At 42.9% G+C, this 18,849-nt stretch overlaps 1 protein-coding gene across 1 annotated transcript in view; it reads left to right on the top strand.

The window, feature by feature from the left end:
• camk2b2 (calcium/calmodulin-dependent protein kinase (CaM kinase) II beta 2) overlaps positions 1-18,849 on the top strand; it is a 59,240-nt gene that overhangs the window by 8,860 nt on the left and 31,531 nt on the right. Inside the window, exons 3-10 of the mRNA XM_078271861.1 lie at positions 748-807; positions 2,671-2,725; positions 3,293-3,358; positions 8,997-9,069; positions 11,991-12,093; positions 15,589-15,672; positions 15,760-15,854; positions 16,075-16,197. Of these exons, the coding sequence (XP_078127987.1) occupies positions 748-807; positions 2,671-2,725; positions 3,293-3,358; positions 8,997-9,069; positions 11,991-12,093; positions 15,589-15,672; positions 15,760-15,854; positions 16,075-16,197 (659 nt within the window). The remainder of the gene's footprint in view (positions 1-747; positions 808-2,670; positions 2,726-3,292; positions 3,359-8,996; positions 9,070-11,990; positions 12,094-15,588; positions 15,673-15,759; positions 15,855-16,074; positions 16,198-18,849) is intronic.

Raw genomic sequence — 18,849 nt, 5'->3', positions numbered from 1 at the left:
TTTCTCCTCATTTCTCTTCTCATTTCCTTTCCCCCTGGTCTCCTCCACTCCTCTTCTCTCTTGTTTCATCCTCTTATTTTCCTCTCCTCATTTCTCCTCCCCTCATTTCCTTTACCCTCCTCTCCCCTCTTCATCTTTCTCTTCTCCCAATTTCCTTTCATCTCTTCTTCTCTCCTCCAATCATATCTTTATTCTCTTGTCACCTTAACGCCTAACCTCCTTTTGTTTCCTCTTCTCACATCACATGTCATCTTCCTTCCCTCCTTCCTCCTCTTCCTCTTCTCCCCATTTCCTTTCCTCTCCTCTCATATCCTTCAGTCCTTATCTTGTTTCCCTGTTCTCTTGTCTCCTCACCTCTCCTCTTCTTATCTTCCTCCTCCCCTCTCCTCTATCTGGACGAGAGGTGAGATGGACATCTGGGACAGATGTAGCCCTCTGGCTGATCTCATCTGTGTAGGAAAATCATGTGTGTGTGTGTGTGTGTGTGTGTGTGTGTGTGTGTGTGTGTGTGTGTGTGTGTGTGTGTGTGTCTTAAAACTCCTTGTCAATCCCCTTGAGAAAAGTTCCCACTTCAAACTGTTGAAACTAAAAAGAGGTTTTCATAGCGATACATGTCATTGACACATTTGTAAAGAGTAACTCTATCCTCCTGTAATGTCCCCCTGCAGCTTCTTCTTTCTCTTGTTTGTGTGAATAATAATGAGATGCTGTAAATCCTAAAGTCTAACTAAAGTAATTGTCTTATAGACCATCAGAAACTGGAGAGAGAAGCCAGGATCTGCAGATTGCTCAAGCACTCCAACATCGGTGAGACCCTTTCACGTGTTTCCTCTTTAGACATCACACATTTAGATTAGATTTAGATGATATATACATGGGTTCCTCTTGTCACCGGTTGTCATAGGTTGTCTTAAAGTGCTCATATCATGCTCATTTTCAGGTTTATAACTGTATTTAGAGGTTATATCAGAATAGGTCTACATGGTTTAATTTTCAAAAAACACCATATTTTTGTTGTACTGCACATTGCTGCAGCTCCTCTTTTCACCCTGTGTGTTGAGCTCTCGGTTTTAGCTACAGAGTGAGACCTCTCACTTCTGTAACATCTTTGTTGGGAGTCGCACATGCGCAGTAGCTAGGTAAGGACTACTAGCCAGTCAGAAGCAGAGTATGAGGGCGTACCCTGACAGTACCTAGGTAAGGACTACTAGCCAGTCAGGAGCAGAGTATGAGGGCGTGCCCTGACAGTACCTAGGTAAGGACTACTAGCCAGTCAGAAGCAGAGTATGAGGGCGTGTCATGCTAGCAGCTAGGTAAGGACTACTAGCCAGTCAGAAGCAGAGTATGAGGGCGTGTCATGCTAGCAGCTAGGTAAGGACTACTAGCCAGTCAGAAGCAGAGTATGAGGGCGTGCCTGACAGTAGCTAGGTAAGGACTACTAGCCAGTCAGAAGCAGAGTATGAGGGCGTGCCCTGACAGTACCTAGGTAAGGACTACTAGCCAGTCAGAAGCAGAGTATGAGGGCGTGCCTGACAGTAGCTAGGTAAGGACTACTAGCCAGTCAGAAGCAGAGTATGAGGGCGTGCCCTGACAGTACCTAGGTAAGGACTACTAGCCAGTCAGAAGCAGAGTATGAGGGCGTGCCATGCTAGCAGCTAGGCGAGCATTATAACGTGTGTTCCAAAGTGACCACGTTTGTCTCTGAAGTAAAGGCTGGACTACATTAGAGCTGTTTGGAGCAGTTTGTGAACAGTGTTTTCTGTTGGAGATGGTAAGTCCCTTTGGGGGGGACTTTAGGCTTTTTCACTTTGTAAACCTATAACGTGCACAAAAAAGATATATAACACAATAAAGGTAAGGGGAAAAGCCAAAAAGCATAATATGAGCACTTTAAACAAATGTGTTTCGTTGATTGACAGAAAGTGAAATCAGCAACTATTTTGATAATGAAATAATTGTTTTTGTCATGTTTTTTGTAAGATTTAATTGAAAAAGGAATCTGCAGATTTATCGCTAATAAAAAATTATTGAGACATTTCATACAGAAATAACTGAAAAAACGTACTTCCCTGCAGGGTATATTTTATAGCCTTGACTCAAAAGACTAAATGAAGAAAGCAGGGTTTTCCCTACCGTTATAAAGCCTTTGTGCAGCAACTATGCTGAATGAATGTCAAATCAATGAGAGCATAAAATAAATTACTTTTCTCAAATGATTGTAGTCCCCAGTGGACTTCTTTAGCACGTTTTGTCTTTAAGCTTTTTGAGTGTTATTTATAATCTACTTACTATGTTTTTTTTTATCAACTTTTAGACCCAGATATGGTAATAATATTGGTCCAATGATGATGTGAAATTGCATATTTGTGAGGCCGCCATTGCAAATAAGAACCTGTTCTCAATGACCTGCCTGAAAAAATGAAGGTGAAATAAAAAATAAAATAAAAAATATATTGAAAAACGTAACATTTTCCTGAGCGAGGGCCCTTTAACTCTCCGCCAAAAACATGCGTCTATGTCTTCCACAAACCTAGGGAAAACACTAAATAATGTGTGTGCATTACAGCAAATGCTAGATGAAGATGAAAAGAAAATATGTGCCTTCCTAAAAAAGAAAAAGGTCAGATTAATGTGATGCCTCTATCTGTTTCTTTCTTTCTCTTCCCGCAGTTCGTCTCCATGACAGTATCTCAGAGGAAGGCTTCCACTATCTTCTCTTTGACCTGTGAGTTGTTTCCTTCCTTCCTTCCTTCCTCCCTCCTGGCCTCTACTTTTTCTCTTTCTCTGCCACACTGTGCTGCTCTCCCCTCCCTTTTCCTCCTCCATCCTCCTCCCTCTCCCCTGATGCTTCATTTTTCTACTCCCTTCAACCCTCGCTGCATCTGTCTCCTCTTGACTTACTTTATTTATATCCGCATTCCTTCTCATTCTTTCCATCTTTTCCCCTCATCCCCGCCTCGCTTCTAAGGCAGTTCCCCCCATTACATAACACTCCTCCCCTCCTCCTTACCTCCATCCTTGCTGCTTCCACACTGACACACACACACACACACACACACACACACACACACACACACACACACACAGATTCAACACTCCCCCGCACTGAAGCCAGTCTCCATGGCAACCCAGTCGGAGTGAATCCTGCAGCCGGGGTTTCCCCCTAATGAGGACATCCCCCTCCTGTGTGTGTGTGTGTGTGTGTGTGTGTGTGTGTGTGTGTGTGTGTGTGTGTGCAGCCTGAGTAAAAGAATGTATATCATTTTATATAACCTATCTTTACATTTCTCAGGGTGACAGGAGGGGAGCTGTTCGAAGACATTGTGGCTAGAGAGTACTACAGTGAAGCCGATGCCAGGTAAACCTCCAGTGCTTTTTTTCCGTCCCCTCCATGTGTCAATTCTCCAGCCCCTGCAGTCCTCCAGCAGCTCTGAGAGTTCGGCTCCTCTAATGAGAGAATTTCAACACATTGTTTTTGGCGTTAAACAGGCTTCTAGAGTTCTGACGGATAAAACCTCGATGCAGTTTTTCTGTGAACTGAATTGCAAATCGAGGTTCGAGGCCGTTTTCCCCAGAGTCAGAAGTTACAGACAGATGGAAACATACACGTGCACAAAATGCAACATACACGCCCACTCTGTAACCCCCCCTCAGGAGGTAGACTTAAATCAATTTGACTGTGGAGGCGGTTTGTGGAGGCGAGAGAGAGAAGAAATGAAGGGGATGGAAAAATTATAGAGGTAGAGTGAGACATCCAGTAAAAGGAGGAAAAGATTATTATTTTCCAGCTGTTTTTTGATCGTCTTTAAATATCCTCATCTCTCACTCCTCGTCCCATCTCCACCTTTTTATCACCCATCTTGTTTACATATTCAGGGATTTAAATCACCTTTTTATATTTTCGAATTCTGTCAACATAAATAAACTGGATCATAGGTGATTTAACAGTACAAGCACATGATGATAACCATCAGACAATCAAGAGGAAGCACATTTGGTTTAGTGTGTCTGCACACTGTGAGTAGTGAATGCAAAATCTAATGCTGAATCATAAAATAACATCATGAAATTAAACACAAACGTAATCACTAATGACAAAAAGAATGAATAGCATTGTTTTGGTCAGTGCTTTTATCTTATCTTTATTTTAATTACTCAAACCATAATTTTCTACACGAGAAATAGTCCGTTAGATGTTGGTAAAAGCATGTGTCCATTTGTATGGGTTGCACACTGCAATTAAACACGTCAAACCACAAACTTTACTGCTACATTAAACAGATTGTTACTCACCACCCTATATTTACTATCCTTTTTACGACGAAGTTAGATGAACAGTCCATTAAACTGTGAAGTAGTTTCATGACATGAAAAGTAATTTCTTGAGGTGTCCCACAAGGGTCTATTCTCGGTCCTCTTCTATTCACTATCTAAAGAAATATCTTCATTTCTGCCATTCCACATCTGTATACATTTTTACACAGATGATGACATTCTATATAAGAAACTTAAAACCGGATAGGAATTAGTATTTAGTACAGGGGGCACAGGTTGCGTTTTATTTTCAATAATGTGTCTTACAACACCACATTGACCACAACATGGGTGATTTTCAGGATTAACACTTTAATAAACTTAATATAGACTGTAGTCAATAAACAATGTAAAATTCTGTTTTGGAAATGATTTAGGATCATGTAAGTTAAGGTATTCATTTAATTGAATTAAAGCTGATTTGAGATTTTTTTAAATGAAACAAAATTGATGTTTGATGCATTTGAATTATGCAGAATTTGCTACGCTGGAACTAAAGCCCTGTTCACACTGGATTAGTATTACCTGGTGACCTCTAGTCATTTGTAATAATCACGGGGGTTGTCTGTGTCCTGTGATAATATTAGTCCCAGGCGAATCAACATGTCTGTGATTTGGCGCGGTCGTATTAGGTTTTTGTTTCCTGTGCGCCTTTATATCCCTCCCGCGAAGACGGATATGGGATCACGGGGCGCTGCGGATGCCGCCTTTCACGGCCAACCTAGTCTGGACCACTGTCCGACCTGAGACCTCTGTCCGCGTTGGGGATGGGGTATGCGCCTCTGGTAACCTCTACCAGACCTGGCCCAAAAAGATACTGAACCCCGACCCAAGTGCAGTGCGGCGGCCTCGCCCTAGTCGTCCTCCACACGCCTCCGGGTACCCAACTCCCCGGGTTAAGATATGTCAGTAAATTTGAGTAAAAGCAGTGCAAATGCGCCACACGAAACTCAGATGTGTGGGGGTAATTTCTAAATCACACGAGGTCCCCAGACAATAGTAATCCTGTGCAAATAGGGCTTAAGACTGCTGTTCACACCAGTGCTTCCATTATACTAAATTTCCATTTTAAAAGTAGGGCACATACATACATAAGCAACAACATTGGTGGCACATAAGAGTTCTGATAATCGTGTCAATGTCTTAAATATCCATGTCTTTCTCCTCTGTATTTTTTTTTACTTTCCGTATTATTTTCTTTTCTCTCCCTCATCTGCCTTCCTTGTTTCTTTGGGTTAAGTGTGTCACTCAATGTGTTTTTGTGTGGGTGTGTGATTAGCATGTCTTGATTACTGTCCAACGGTATCTCACTGACAGTTTCCTCTCTGTACTCCGTCTGCACTCTGAATCACTCGATCCCTTTTCCTCCGTTCTCTACCCCGTTAAAGGGTAGGTTCACCCAAATGACAAAACTTAAAACTCACTTAAAACCACGAATGGTATCCAGCCATGCGAAGAGTTTTAGTTTAATGCATCCAGGTTTGGAGACATGTGTCTGTCAGATGTCTGTTTCCATTCCCGATACAATGGAGGAGAGTGGAGTTGAGTTTTGTGGGGCTCACAATGTCGAGTAATGACAACATTTCTAAGCAAAGAAAGCAATGTTTCGTTCCACATTAGTGTTCCCATTATTGTGGATAATCCCCAGAGACTATTGATTCAGTTTAAATTAGTTGGCAGTGAGGTATGTGGATTATCCAGAGTTTTTATGCTATGCTAGCAGCATAGCTCGAGGCATAAGTGTCAGTCAGTCGGTGGATCTGCCGCTTCAGTCCAGACTGACATATCTCAATATCTATTCAAGGGATTTTCATGAAAATTTGTGAAAACGTGTATGTTCCCCTAGGGGCTGAATCCTACTGACTTTGGTAATTCCCTGACTTTTATTCTAACGCAAGTTGATGTTTTCAGTCAGAAGTGAAATGTATAAACAACTGTTGAAGGGATTGCCATGAAATTTGGTTCAGACATGTATGTGCCCCTCAGGATGAATTATAATAACTTAAGTGTTCCCCTGACTTTTCATCTAGCTAGCGCCTTCATCAGGTCAACATTCTTATTCAACCAAAATTACAATCATCAAACTAATTACACTCTCATCAGCCTCAGCTGCACTTTGTGTTTAGTGCTATGAAACACGTAGCACTGTGTCATTTGACCTGCACCAAAGACTTTTGATGTATCTGATATAGGCGGGCCAGAGGCGAGCTAAACAGATGACGACAGTTTAATCTACCAGTTAGCTCCGCTGATAGCTAAGCGTACGGGGCTCTGGTTCCGTCACCCCGTGTATTGTTGTGATTGGTCGTGGTGTTATCCAATTGCGTGCAGTGAGATTTTCAAATACATGCTTGGTGCTGCCCCCCGAGTTGGGCCATTTTCATTACTCAATGCCAGACCCTTAATCTTTCGGATTTGGGTCTGGATTTCCAGGCTATGAGAAAATGACCCTACTTCTCTTGATTTATTACCTCAGTTAACATTTTCATAACGAGTTCATGGACTCAATCGCTAGTTTCTTGTCTTCTTCAACACAGCATGATGTTCATTCAGTAAATTATGGTCCCATTTATTTTAAAATTGTTAGGGGCTTGTTCTGACCCAGAACGCAGAGATTTCACACATAGACAATGAAAGCAGTTTGTAAAAGTTTTAATGAACAAAATAGTACTCAGAGATACAGTGTGGGTTTTGTCTGAGCGGGGAATCTCCCGGCTGGTCCGAGTACCGAGGCGAGCCGAGGGGGAAGGATCCAGGTCGTACGAGACTCGAGGCGGACAGGCAGGGAAGAGTTCACAGTAGTTTCCACAGGTGGAGGATAAGGCTGGACGGTGAGGCTGGAAGCTTGTAGGCACAGCGGAGGGGGCAGCAGGTCTGAGCGGTCACTGGACAGAAACACAGGGTAAGTATGAGCTCAGGAGAACAAAGACAAAAGCTAGGGTGCACAAGACAACACGGACACAACTTGAGTAAACTAAGAACTCAGAGCCAAGTTACCACATGGGTGTAGATAACGAACTGGCGCCGAAGAGGTGATCAGCCCGGGTTTAAGTATTGCTGGAATGAATCTTGGAAATGAGCTGCGGCTGTGAGGAACGGCTGTGCGGTGTTGATTCGGCCACGCCCCTTGACCTACTTTCCTCTGAACACACCTCCAGCACTCCAGGTTGTGTGTATCCACAGATACACACACATATACACACAGACAAACAGAGAACAAAAACACCCAAAACAGGGCGGAGAGAGAGAGCTGCCCATAACAAAAATAGACGATAAAGAGGGGGATGCTTTAGGGCGTGGCTACCCTGTGATTGACAAGTCGCTACCATAGCGGTGTCCTCGCTTCTCAGTCAGATCCACCCTTCGGTCCAAATATGGTCACTTCTGGCAGCAAAAAACCAAGATGGCGACGGATAAAATTTGAGGCTAGAAAGCGGTAGTCCACAAACTAATGGGTGACGTCACAGTGGCTACATCCACTTCTTTTATACAGTGTATGCACAACACAGACAGAAGTATTTGTTGAATGTGACGATCCCTGGGGACGAGTCACGTTAAATTCTCAACTGGGAAACAGGACTTTGGCGTGTCCCGATGTGACGAGTGCAGGTGTTTTGACACTCGTTACATGCCGCCCGTCCTTGATGCGCTTTAGTCGGGTTTGAATATAATTTCTTAATGCTGTGAACACCCAACCACCTCCTTTTGTTTTGGTTTGGCGGCAAAAATCTCAGAGACAAATATCTCAAAACCTGGAAAAACAAAACTATCTGCATAGCAAGCTATGAGAGATAAGTCATTTTGGTGAATTGGCCATATAATATTCTGTTCCCTCCTACTGTCAGATGTTTCCCCTCTGTATTACTGTCTTTTATGCGTTCTTTTGCTTTCTATGTTCCCTCCTTTATCTGCTCCTCACCCTGTTTGTTTTGTCTCCACAGTCACTGTATCCATCAGATTCTAGACTGTGTGTCTTACACCCACCAACATGACATAGTGCACAGGGACCTCAAGGTGTGTGTGTGCGTGTGTCTTATTGTGTTGCATTGCCCTGCACCCTCTGTACAAGGGTACAAGCTTGTTTTTTTTTTATTTCTGCCTGTGATTTAAAATGCCTGTGCCTGCAGTCTGACTCTTTTTGCGTGGCTGTCTGTCTTCAGGTTTTGCTTTTGGGACTCTTGTTGCACTATTTTAGACGGTCTGAACAAGAATTTGGATTTCCTGTGGCCCTAGCTGACGGAGAACAAAAACTCTGGGAGTGAGAGAGTAAGAATGACGGTGAGAGAGAGTGGAGTTCAGTAGAGTAACAGCAGAGCTACTTCAGATGCTTGGAAACCTGCTAAAATGTTTCGTCAAAGAATAAATTACACAGGAGAATGTGCAGGTTAGACACAGCGTCTCCCACGTGAAGCTGCAGTTCACTCCCACACTGACTGACTAATGCTTGGCCCTCTCTTGAAAACAGAAAATAGCAAACTGCACACCTTCTCTCTGCGTAAGTTCACAGACAGGTTCACTCTTTACACTTTTTTTTGCGGCGTGAGGGTGCAGCGAGAATAAATGTACGCGTGTTTGTGTGATTGTGATATTGTGTGTGAGATGTTGCTGCCTCTGCATGAATGTGACAGTTGGGGGAATGAATGTGCTCAGACTAACCTGCTCCCCCTGCTGTTTGCGTGCAGTCATTGCATCCAGCAGATCCTGGAGGCCGTGCTCCACTGCCATCAGATGGGGGTGGTACACAGAGACCTCAAGGTGAGTCACCTGCAGAGGTGTGTGTGTGTCTGTGTGTGTGTCTTTGTATGTGTATGTCTGTCTGTGTCAGTCTGTGTGTGTTGGGAGGGATTTGAAGTTGTATTTGTCTGCGTCTGACTGTTGTACCATATTCTGAAGGCCGGTAAGTGCAGTAATTAAACTAAGCATGTCTGTGCATGTCTGTGCGCCTGATCTATCAATACATGCGTGAGTTTGTGCCTTCCTGTGTGTCATTAAACTGGCTACGCATGCATTTAAGTGTAGGTACTGTATTTATGTTATTAAGATGATGTTTTTATTTTAACCTTAAGTGAAAGAACAACTTAAAGGGATAGTTGAGATGTTTTGAAGTGTGTTTGTATGAGCTACCTCTCCATAGTCAGTGTGTTAGCTACAGTAGATGGCGGTCAGTTTGGAGAAGCAGCCAGGAGTACCGACACGGAAGATAAGCAACGTCCTGCTGTGGACGGGGGGGGACAGCAGCTTAACACATTCTAGACACCTAAAAACATCTCTATCAGTTTAAGTGGATGCTTTATTTAGAGTTTTTTCACCGCTTTACCTTGCTGTCAGACAGCCCTTAAACAACCCCACTGCAAAAGATCTTAACTATCCCTTTATCATCAGCTGAAAACCTTGTTTTTGCTGACCTCCACTGGTTAAGCCCTCACCTTGCTGCAGTGATGTAGAAGTGTACTGTTGGGTGTGGTTACAGGCGGGTGCGTAGCACAAAATTCTGGGCCCTGTAGATAGGCATTTTCTATGGGCCCCTCCCCACATCCACAGCTATTCATTCTAGCATCTTTTTGGGCCCTCCTCACATGAGGGCCCTGGGTACTCAGTCCCCTTTCCCCCCCCCCAGTCCGACGCCCCTGGTTACAGCTGCAACAGAAACTTTTTTAAACCAGAAAGGGCAGCAAAAACCCTGCTTTTCAGCCTGCTGTTACTCTGGGCGTTCATTGAATTGCTCCACGTTATAGGCACGATATACTACTGCTCCTTAATTAGTAATTGCTTAAAATCTTAATAAATATAAATATGAAGTTAGATTTTGTGAAAATGAAAATTGTGTCAAACTTCTTGTCCGACACTCGACAAGAAAGTAAGTGTTTTAAACTATTCCTTCAAATGCAGAGTCTCTTCTCCCTGCAGTTAAATGTACAAATGGTTACATGCTTGTATTGCATAAGTAGGTTCCTCCTCCTCTTCATGAGTCGAGCGTCCTCTAATTGAGTTTCTAAGTCAGCCAGCAGAGGGTGACATGATGACTGTTATTGATTAGTTGATGGCACAAATGTATCACCATCAGTATAAACTGGCTATTAAACAAGGAGCTGTGTTCCCTGTGTGTGTTATGGATGTTTGACAGATTGCTGTTACATCAGCGTCTGAGCAGGAAAGACACGACTGTTGCAAAAAGACAAGCTGTGTTTGGTCTTCCTCAAGTTTGTGTGTGTGTGTGTGTGTGTGTGTGTGTGTGTGTGTGTGTGTGTGTGTGTGTGTGTGTGTGTGTGAATACTGTATGTATGAGTGTTGCTATGTGTGTGTGTGTGTGTGTGCTGCATCCGCAGCTATTCTTAGTCTTCTGATCTGGGTTTAACTGGTTGCATCCCAGTGGTCTGTCACACTTTCTCTTCTGTTTTCCTTTTAATTAAACTCATATGAAAACCAGAAGTAAGGAAAGGTAACTTTTGAGATACAGGGCCAGGGGCATGGACAGGGCCCCCTTCAAATCTCCCACCCCCCTACTAGAGTCAGAAAGTTATAGGTAGTTGGCTTATTAGTATGATGGATGGATTACTGAATGGGCCTACCGGGTACAGGCCCAGGGCCCCTGGACCAGAACCTCCGTATGAAGTGACTACAAAGACAAGCAAAACAACCACAAAGAGACAAAAACATCCTCTAGGAGGATAGGGCTGCACAATATGAGAAAAAAATATGTGACATGCGATAACGTTGTTGAATATATATATATATATATATATATATATATATATATATATATATATTTGCAATAAATGGATATTAAAGTACTCAATTCTGCATTTCTGTTGCTTTCAGTATTCTGCTAAAATACAAGTTGCTTGTTGAATTCAAAACAAACTAAAGGAAATCATTTACAGCTTTCTTTTATTGAACCAAATTGAACATTGACTTGAATATAAAAGGCGACACTAAAGGAAGAATGACAGTTACATTGTGAAGTGCAGTTTTCTTCCGATATTGTGAGTGTCTTTCGCAATATTTCGCAGCCTTCGCGGATGTTTATTGTGCCAGTTGATATCGCGAGGACAATAAAAAAACGATATATTGTGCAGCCCTAATAGGAGATGCAAAATGACTGCAAAGAGAAGTAAAATGATGCAAAATGTCCTAAAAAAATGCAAAGCGACTACAAAGAGACATAAAGCGGCTGCAAACAGATGCAATGTGACCACAAAGAGACACAAAATGATGCAAAGTGACCACAAAAAGACCCGAAACAACCACAAAGAGATGAAAAATGACTACAAAGAGAAATCACTGAGAGAGTTTTGTCTCTCTTTCAGTCTGAATGTGCTTGCTCCTGTGTGGGAGGAATTACAAATATTTATTGATAGTATTTCATAGTAGAATGTTTGAAGTTTCTTTGCCATTCATTTCACACTGAATAAACAATGTAACTAGTATTAATGTGCAGTTTATTATTGCCAAGAACCAGAGCTAACACCTTTTTAATCAATTTACAGAAGTTTTAAAAAACCACTCCTCCCTAAATAACAACTTCTTCCAACATAATAAAAAGAGAGGTAGCTTAAGCTTGCTGCTTTACCGAGAATGTTTACACTGTCACAGATTTTGAAGGTGTTATGAGATGATGTGTTAATGAGTTATCTTGACGCAAGCGACTCCGTTTGGTGTTTGTGTTGTACATGCAGCCGGAGAACCTGCTGCTGGCCAGCAAGTGTAAGAACGCAGCAGTGAAGCTGGCTGACTTTGGACTCGCCATCGAGGTTCAAGGAGAGCAGCAAGCTTGGTTTGGTACGTTACACACAAACACACACACACACACACACACACACACACACACACACACACACACACACACACCACACAACACACACCACACAACACACAACATGCACACACACAAACACAGTTGCATTGTGCTCACAAGGACTTAGTTATGTAGTTAAGTTTTATTTATTCAGGCGTTATACAAATAATTACAAAAACCTACAAACCTTACATTACCCAAATGAGTGTGAGAGACATGTAACATACAGTATACAAAGACTATTTGACATATATAAACAGAGCTTGTGAACACAAAGAACATAAAACATATAAAGACAGTATTTGACTAAACGCTACAGGGGACAGTTTACTGTGGGGGTGGGGCTTGGTAGGAGGGGTATTTGTCTATGGGAATTGATCAAGGTGAAAGAGGATCGTTCCACTTCCCAGCATTAGACCCTTGAAGGGCTTGCCACTCTCCGTTAATTCATTTATCTTCAATGAACATTGACAAGTAGTCAAGCATTGCCAGACCTTTACCAATCGTCTTGGGCGGCGCTAAGCGCTGGACGGAGCCACGGTGCCTCTGCAAAATAGCCTCGGGAAGGAACTTGTTTTGGTGGAACGTGTACGTTCAAAAGTAGTTTTAGTCGTGCAACAGAAAACTCAGATTGGACAGATAGTCTAGCTAGCTGTCTGGATTTACCCTGCAGAGATCTGAGGAGCAGTTAACCATAGTCCTCACAAATCCACCGGAGGTTAGAACGCCAACACAAAGAGAGATGAAGGAAACATCCGGCTGAAAATGAGGGACATCCGGCAGAATTTCCGGCGGTACTTGAACAATCCCGGAAATGAAACGTTGTTGGTATAGGCCACTGACCAGCAAACAAAACAGGCTCCACCCTCCTACAACCACGATGGCTGCACCTGATTGGACGAACGCTTCACTTGTGGGCTGTCTACACCCAGATTTCAAAATGGACCAACATGGCTTATATTTTTACAAAAAAAAGGCCCAAAAATGTTTTTCTGAAAACATTTTATGCACGATATTTCAGACTGACAGTGGTCAGTTCAAAAGATTTTCTACGTTTTTGAGAGGCGGTGAGTCGAGCTGGACGCCCCTGATTTGCATAAAGTAGCCAGGATTCAACTTTATGCACGCCCTGTTTCTCGAAAAGCGCCCTGACGCTACCAGAATGCATCGCCTGGCTGCTTACAGCCAGACAATAAATGTGAAGCGTGGTTCATGTAAACCTATTCTGATATAACCTCTAAATACAATTATGTACCTGAAAATGAAAATAATATGAGCACTTTAACAAATACGTGCTACCCACAGATGGTAGCATAAGAGAAGCTCAGGAAGTCCAGTTTTTTCTTTTTAAAGGAAATCTGCAACAACATCCGCCCCTCTGTTTCCATCCTCCTCCTCTTTCTCCTCTTGATGATGAAGGGCTCTGTTGCTTGACAGCTCTGATGTGCAGCAGAGCTGTCACGCTGAAGCCTGCAAAGAGAAGTGTAGGCTTCCGCAGGACCGTTCATCCATACTGTCATTTTATCCTTTTTGTCAGCATGCCCTCGAGTCTTAAGAACAAGAAGGGATTTCTGCCTCCTCTTCCTCCAATATTAGACTCATCTCATGTGACTGACAGGACACTTTTTTTTGATCTTTTTGTTAACAGTTTCTGAAGCTTTTGTTTTGTTTTATTCTATTGTGTATATTCTTCTATTCAGTAAGCTAACCAGGATAATGACTAATGGATTTGGAGCATAGCCCAGCTTCAGCCAGATTGAATCAAGTGCACAAAACGACTTTCTTATTTGACCCAGAGCCAGTATGGAGATCGATTATAAAGAGGCTGCAGCTAAAAACTTTTTCATTAAGCTTCAATTTCATAATGATTCTAAGACTGTGTTCCCAGTGTCTGAAGTCACTCCGTATTTATTGCCTCACAGAAAAGTAACAACCTACAGTGACTATTCCCTATAATAAACATGTTTACTTTATAGTGAGCAGTACATTCAGATTTTTTGATATAAATTGACATGCATTTTTGTCTTTTTCTTGAATTTCGGACATGATTCGTATGGTATGGTGTCACATTGATTTATACATTTAGTAGGGCTGGATTCCACATTTTGTTTTGTTTTCCTTCGATACTGCGATAAAGTTGAGACTGATTCAACTTTTGAAGAAACGCAATCCGACGTCGCGCTGAAGTGGCCAATCATGACGTTTTTGAGGCTGTGTGAGAGTCCCGCACAGGAAACAGGAAACAGGAAACATCGCTGCCTCTATCGCTGCCACAAGAAAGTTTTAAAATCCCAAACACAAGCACTGAACTGCCCGGGAGTTTGTGGAACAGCTGACTGTTTCTTCAGTCCCTCTGTCTCTTTTATTTCTCTCTTTCTCCGTTAAAGAACAATTCCGGCGCAAAATGAACCTAGGGGTTAATAATACGTGTACCGAGTCGACTGTTCTCTGGAATATGTTTTTATGCTAATCAAATGTGACCAGTTTTTAGAAAGACAGCACCGTTCACTATACAGGCAGGCGCCATCTTGGGAAAACAGTCTGTACCAGTCGAACAACGAACGCCGTGCTTGAGCTATGTTACTGGTTACTGGTTACACGGCGTTCGTGGTTTGACTGGTCCCAAAATGGCGCCTGCCTGTATAATGAACGGTACAGTCTTTCTAAACTTTCTTTTTAATAAACTGTCTGTACACTTACAAAGTTCTCAATGCTTCGGTTTACATGTAGGGACCCTCATTATGCTACCGTGGAAGTGTGGTGCTATTTTGAGCCTTGTTAGTGGTATAGAAATAGAGATTTCTTTTTACTTTACCCATGCCCCGACGACTAGCGTTATAAGCTAATTAGCGGTTTGCGCTAAAACTGGTCACATTCGATTAGCATGAAAACAAATCCCAGAGAACGGTCGACTCGGTACACGTGTTATTAACCCCTAGGTTCATTTTGTTTGCTGAAAATGTTCTGGTAAACAAAAATGATATAAACAAATTTGAAGAACATTGATTTCATAAATCAAATTAATTTCATGATTTCATAGGTTTGCACATGCATAACTTGCACTGTTTACTATTATTATTGTTGCTTTATTTTTCACATGCTGCCTTTTAAAATTGTTTTATTTTGTAAATTGTTTTATTTTGTAAATCTGTAGTATATATTGTAGTAGTATACATTGTTTGGCATTCGGTGGACACAAAAGGAAGAATTTCATTGTACAGGGAAACATGTTTCCTTACTGTGCATATGACAATAAAACACTTTGAAACTTACATTTCATTAAATCATGTACATGACATCTTTGGACAGACAAAATGTATCCAACCTATTCTAGAAAGAGTTACCTGAAGGGGAAGGCACAACTTCTTCCGGAAGCTCGTTCCATGTAATGCATGTGTAAACTGTAAACTGTGACAACAAAACACGCTTGTTTAAAGGAAACTGTACCCTGATGTGTTTGTGTGTGTTTGTGTATGCAGGCTTCGCAGGGACTCCCGGCTACTTGTCCCCAGAGGTACTGAGGAAGGAGGCGTACGGCAAACCTGTCGACATCTGGGCATGTGGTGAGATCTTTTGTCTGTGTATTTCTATCCGCCGCCTCCTCGCTCTCCTTCTCATCACTCAGACAAAGGTTGTGTTCTGGTGTGTAGGTGTGATCCTCTACATTCTTCTGGTTGGATACCCTCCGTTCTGGGACGAGGACCAGCACAAACTCTACCAGCAGATCAAAGCTGGAGCGTACGACGTGAGCCCGCCTCTGTTTTATTATCACTCCTCTCTGTTTCTCCCACTCTGAATCAGACATTTTGCCGCTCATGTGTGTAATATTTATGTGGGCATGCATGTGTGTGTGTGTGTGTGTGTGTGTGTGTGTGTGTGTGTGTGTGTGTGTGTGTGTGTGTGTGTGTGTGTGTGTGTGTGTGTGTGTGTGTGTGTGTGTGTGTGTGTGTGTGCGTTCACTTTAGTTTCCCTCCCCAGAGTGGGACACGGTGACTCCGGAGGCTAAAAATCTGATCAACCAGATGCTGACTATCAACCCAGCCAAGAGAATCACTGCCCAGGAGGCTCTGAAGCACCCATGGGTCTGCGTAAGTACATCAGGGTCCCTAACATAGAAATAAAATGGATAGAAAGGCCATTTCTGTTAAAATCCACCTAGCAGAATAGTCAGAGCAGCAGCCATTTTAACGTGTGCCATTGCCATGGTGACACATAAGCTTCGGTATAAACAAACTTCCAGAAAGTCGCGGAGGTGAGGTTTTGCAGTAACGGACACGAGTAGCAACGTTAGGAGGCAGAGAGCCAGCCGCTAAATGAGTCAAATTAACTTAAAGGAACACACCGACTTATTGGGACTTTAGCTTATTCCCCGTATCCCCCAGAGTTAGATGAGTCCATACATACCCTTCTCATCTCCATGCGTGTCGTAACTCTGTCTGATGCACCCACCGCTAGCCTAGCTTAGCACAGATCCTGGAGGTAACTGGCTCCATCTAGCCTAGCTTAGCCCAGATCCTGGAGGTAACCAGCTCCATCTAGCCTACTGCTCCCAGTAAGTGACAAAATAATGCCAACATGTTCCTATTTACATGTTGTGATTTGTATAGTCACAGCGTGTACAAATAACAAGGTCACATGAGACACAGCCGTCTTCTAACCGTATACATACTGGGAACTATATTCTCAGAAGGCCAAGCACTGCTACTTGGGCGGAGTGATTAGCGCAACACCAGAAAAGCACCGTTGTTACTCTCTGCTCTCACCACGGGGCTTCTCAGGTGCTGCGAGCAAATCACTCCGCCCAAGTAGCAGAAGTAGCAGTGCTTCGCCTTCTGATAATATAGTTCCCAGTGAGCTGTGACCTTGTTATTTGTACACGCTGTGACTAAACAAATCACAACGTGTAAATAGGAACATGTTGGCGTTATTTTGTCACTTATTGGGAGCAGTAGGCTAGATGGAGCCAGTTACCTCCAGGATCTGTGCTAAGCTTTGACTCGCACGGAGATGAGAAGGGTATGTATGGACTTATCTAACTCTGGGGGATACGGTGAATAAGCTAAAGTCCCAATAAGTCACCGTGTTCCTTTAATGCTTCATTCACACAAAGCACATTGCTGTCGCCAGGTGATAGACAGTTTTGGTTCAGCTTGTTTTCTGTGACCATTGTGGCGCGGAGGAGTTAGCAAGCTAACGTTATAACCATATAACAAGTCAGACAACGTCTCCCTTGAGCTGTGTCGGGCCCATAATACATCCATGGTCGGGTTGCTCTCCTCCCAGCGATCTGCGACACAGTTTACGGCCCCACTGACGCGTGTTATCACCATGACAACTAAGAATAAAAGCCATTTTGTTGTGTACTAAATATAATCAAATGACCACAGCAAACGGTTCAGTGGCCTTTTCTATCCATTTTATTTCTATGGTCCCTATGCAGTATGGAAAAGTATTGCATTTGATTTGAGTCATTTTCAAGTCTGGATAAGTATGAAAAAAAGGAAAAGAGAGTTTAAAGCATATTTGTGTTTCCAGTAGGGATGTAAAGCCCCAGTTGTATCACAATTTAATATTACATCCATTCTTTGGACAACAATACGATGCTCGTTGAGTTCACAAAGTCACGATACAACTTTGATTCAACACAGGGGCAAGCGATCGATACAAGACAATATCATTAATGCCCATTTAAAACAATCAGTTCAATATAAATCGAGACACAAAAAAGCAATAATGATCGAGGGTCGTTGACGCTTTTCTGGACTGGAAAACTAATTCAACATCCAAGTTCTAACTGTATTCTCCCATCATGCAACACTGTGGGGACATCCACTCAATGGAAGTTTGAATCACTTCATTCTGAAACTATTTTCCAATGTAAATAATACATTTGTTGTGTAACTTAATAGGGGTGTGAATCTTCACTGGTCTCACGATTCAATTTGATTACTATCATCCCGATGTATCCTGATGCGCCACCTCCTCAAATTTATAATTATTATTGCTACACATTAGCCTGGATGCCAGCCGAACTTAGCCCCGCCCACAACATTTGAGGTTGGGAAGTTCGGTCTGGACTTGATCCGTTGTGGAGCAACTATGCTCGAACCAGAGCTGTTCGGACCAATGACGGGCTTTATATGATGATGGACAGACGATCAACAGTAACGTAATCAACCACGTCACCAAAGAGCGCTTGGGTTGAATTTGTTTACAAAGAAAGATGGCTGCCACTGGAGAACTGAGATGTGTAGATTCCGCCATCGCGTCTGTTATAGAAGATATCAACAGTGCATTCATTTTAAAAGAGGAACAGAGAACCGCGATCAAGACATTTGTCGATTGGAAACATGTTTTTGCCGTCCTTCCTACGGGATTCGGCAGTTTAATTTATCAGCTGGCCCCAATGGTCGCTAAGAAGATGGGGCGCTCTGATTGGTTGTAGGTCTATCTAATTGAGTGCAGAGGCATTTTATTTCCTGGTTCGGTTGGAACATGCCCCATAATCACAGCCCAATGGAGCAGTCCATCCATCCATCCATCTTCGTCCGCTTATCCGGTATTGGGTCGCAGGGGTAGCAGCTCCAGCAGGGGACCCCAAACTTCCCTTTCCCGAGCCACATTAACCAGCTCCGACTGGGGGATCCCGAGGCGTTCCCAGGCCAGGTTGGAGATATAATCCCTCCACCTAGTCCTGGGTCTTCCCCGAGGCCTCCTCCCAGCTGGACGTGCCTGGAACA

This window comes from Sander vitreus, chromosome 16 (genome assembly GCF_031162955.1).
Source record: "Sander vitreus isolate 19-12246 chromosome 16, sanVit1, whole genome shotgun sequence".
NCBI classification, from domain to species: Eukaryota; Metazoa; Chordata; class Actinopteri; order Perciformes; family Percidae; genus Sander; species Sander vitreus.
Note: the sequence above shows the minus strand (reverse complement) of the source record. Positions and strands in the feature narration are given on the sequence as shown.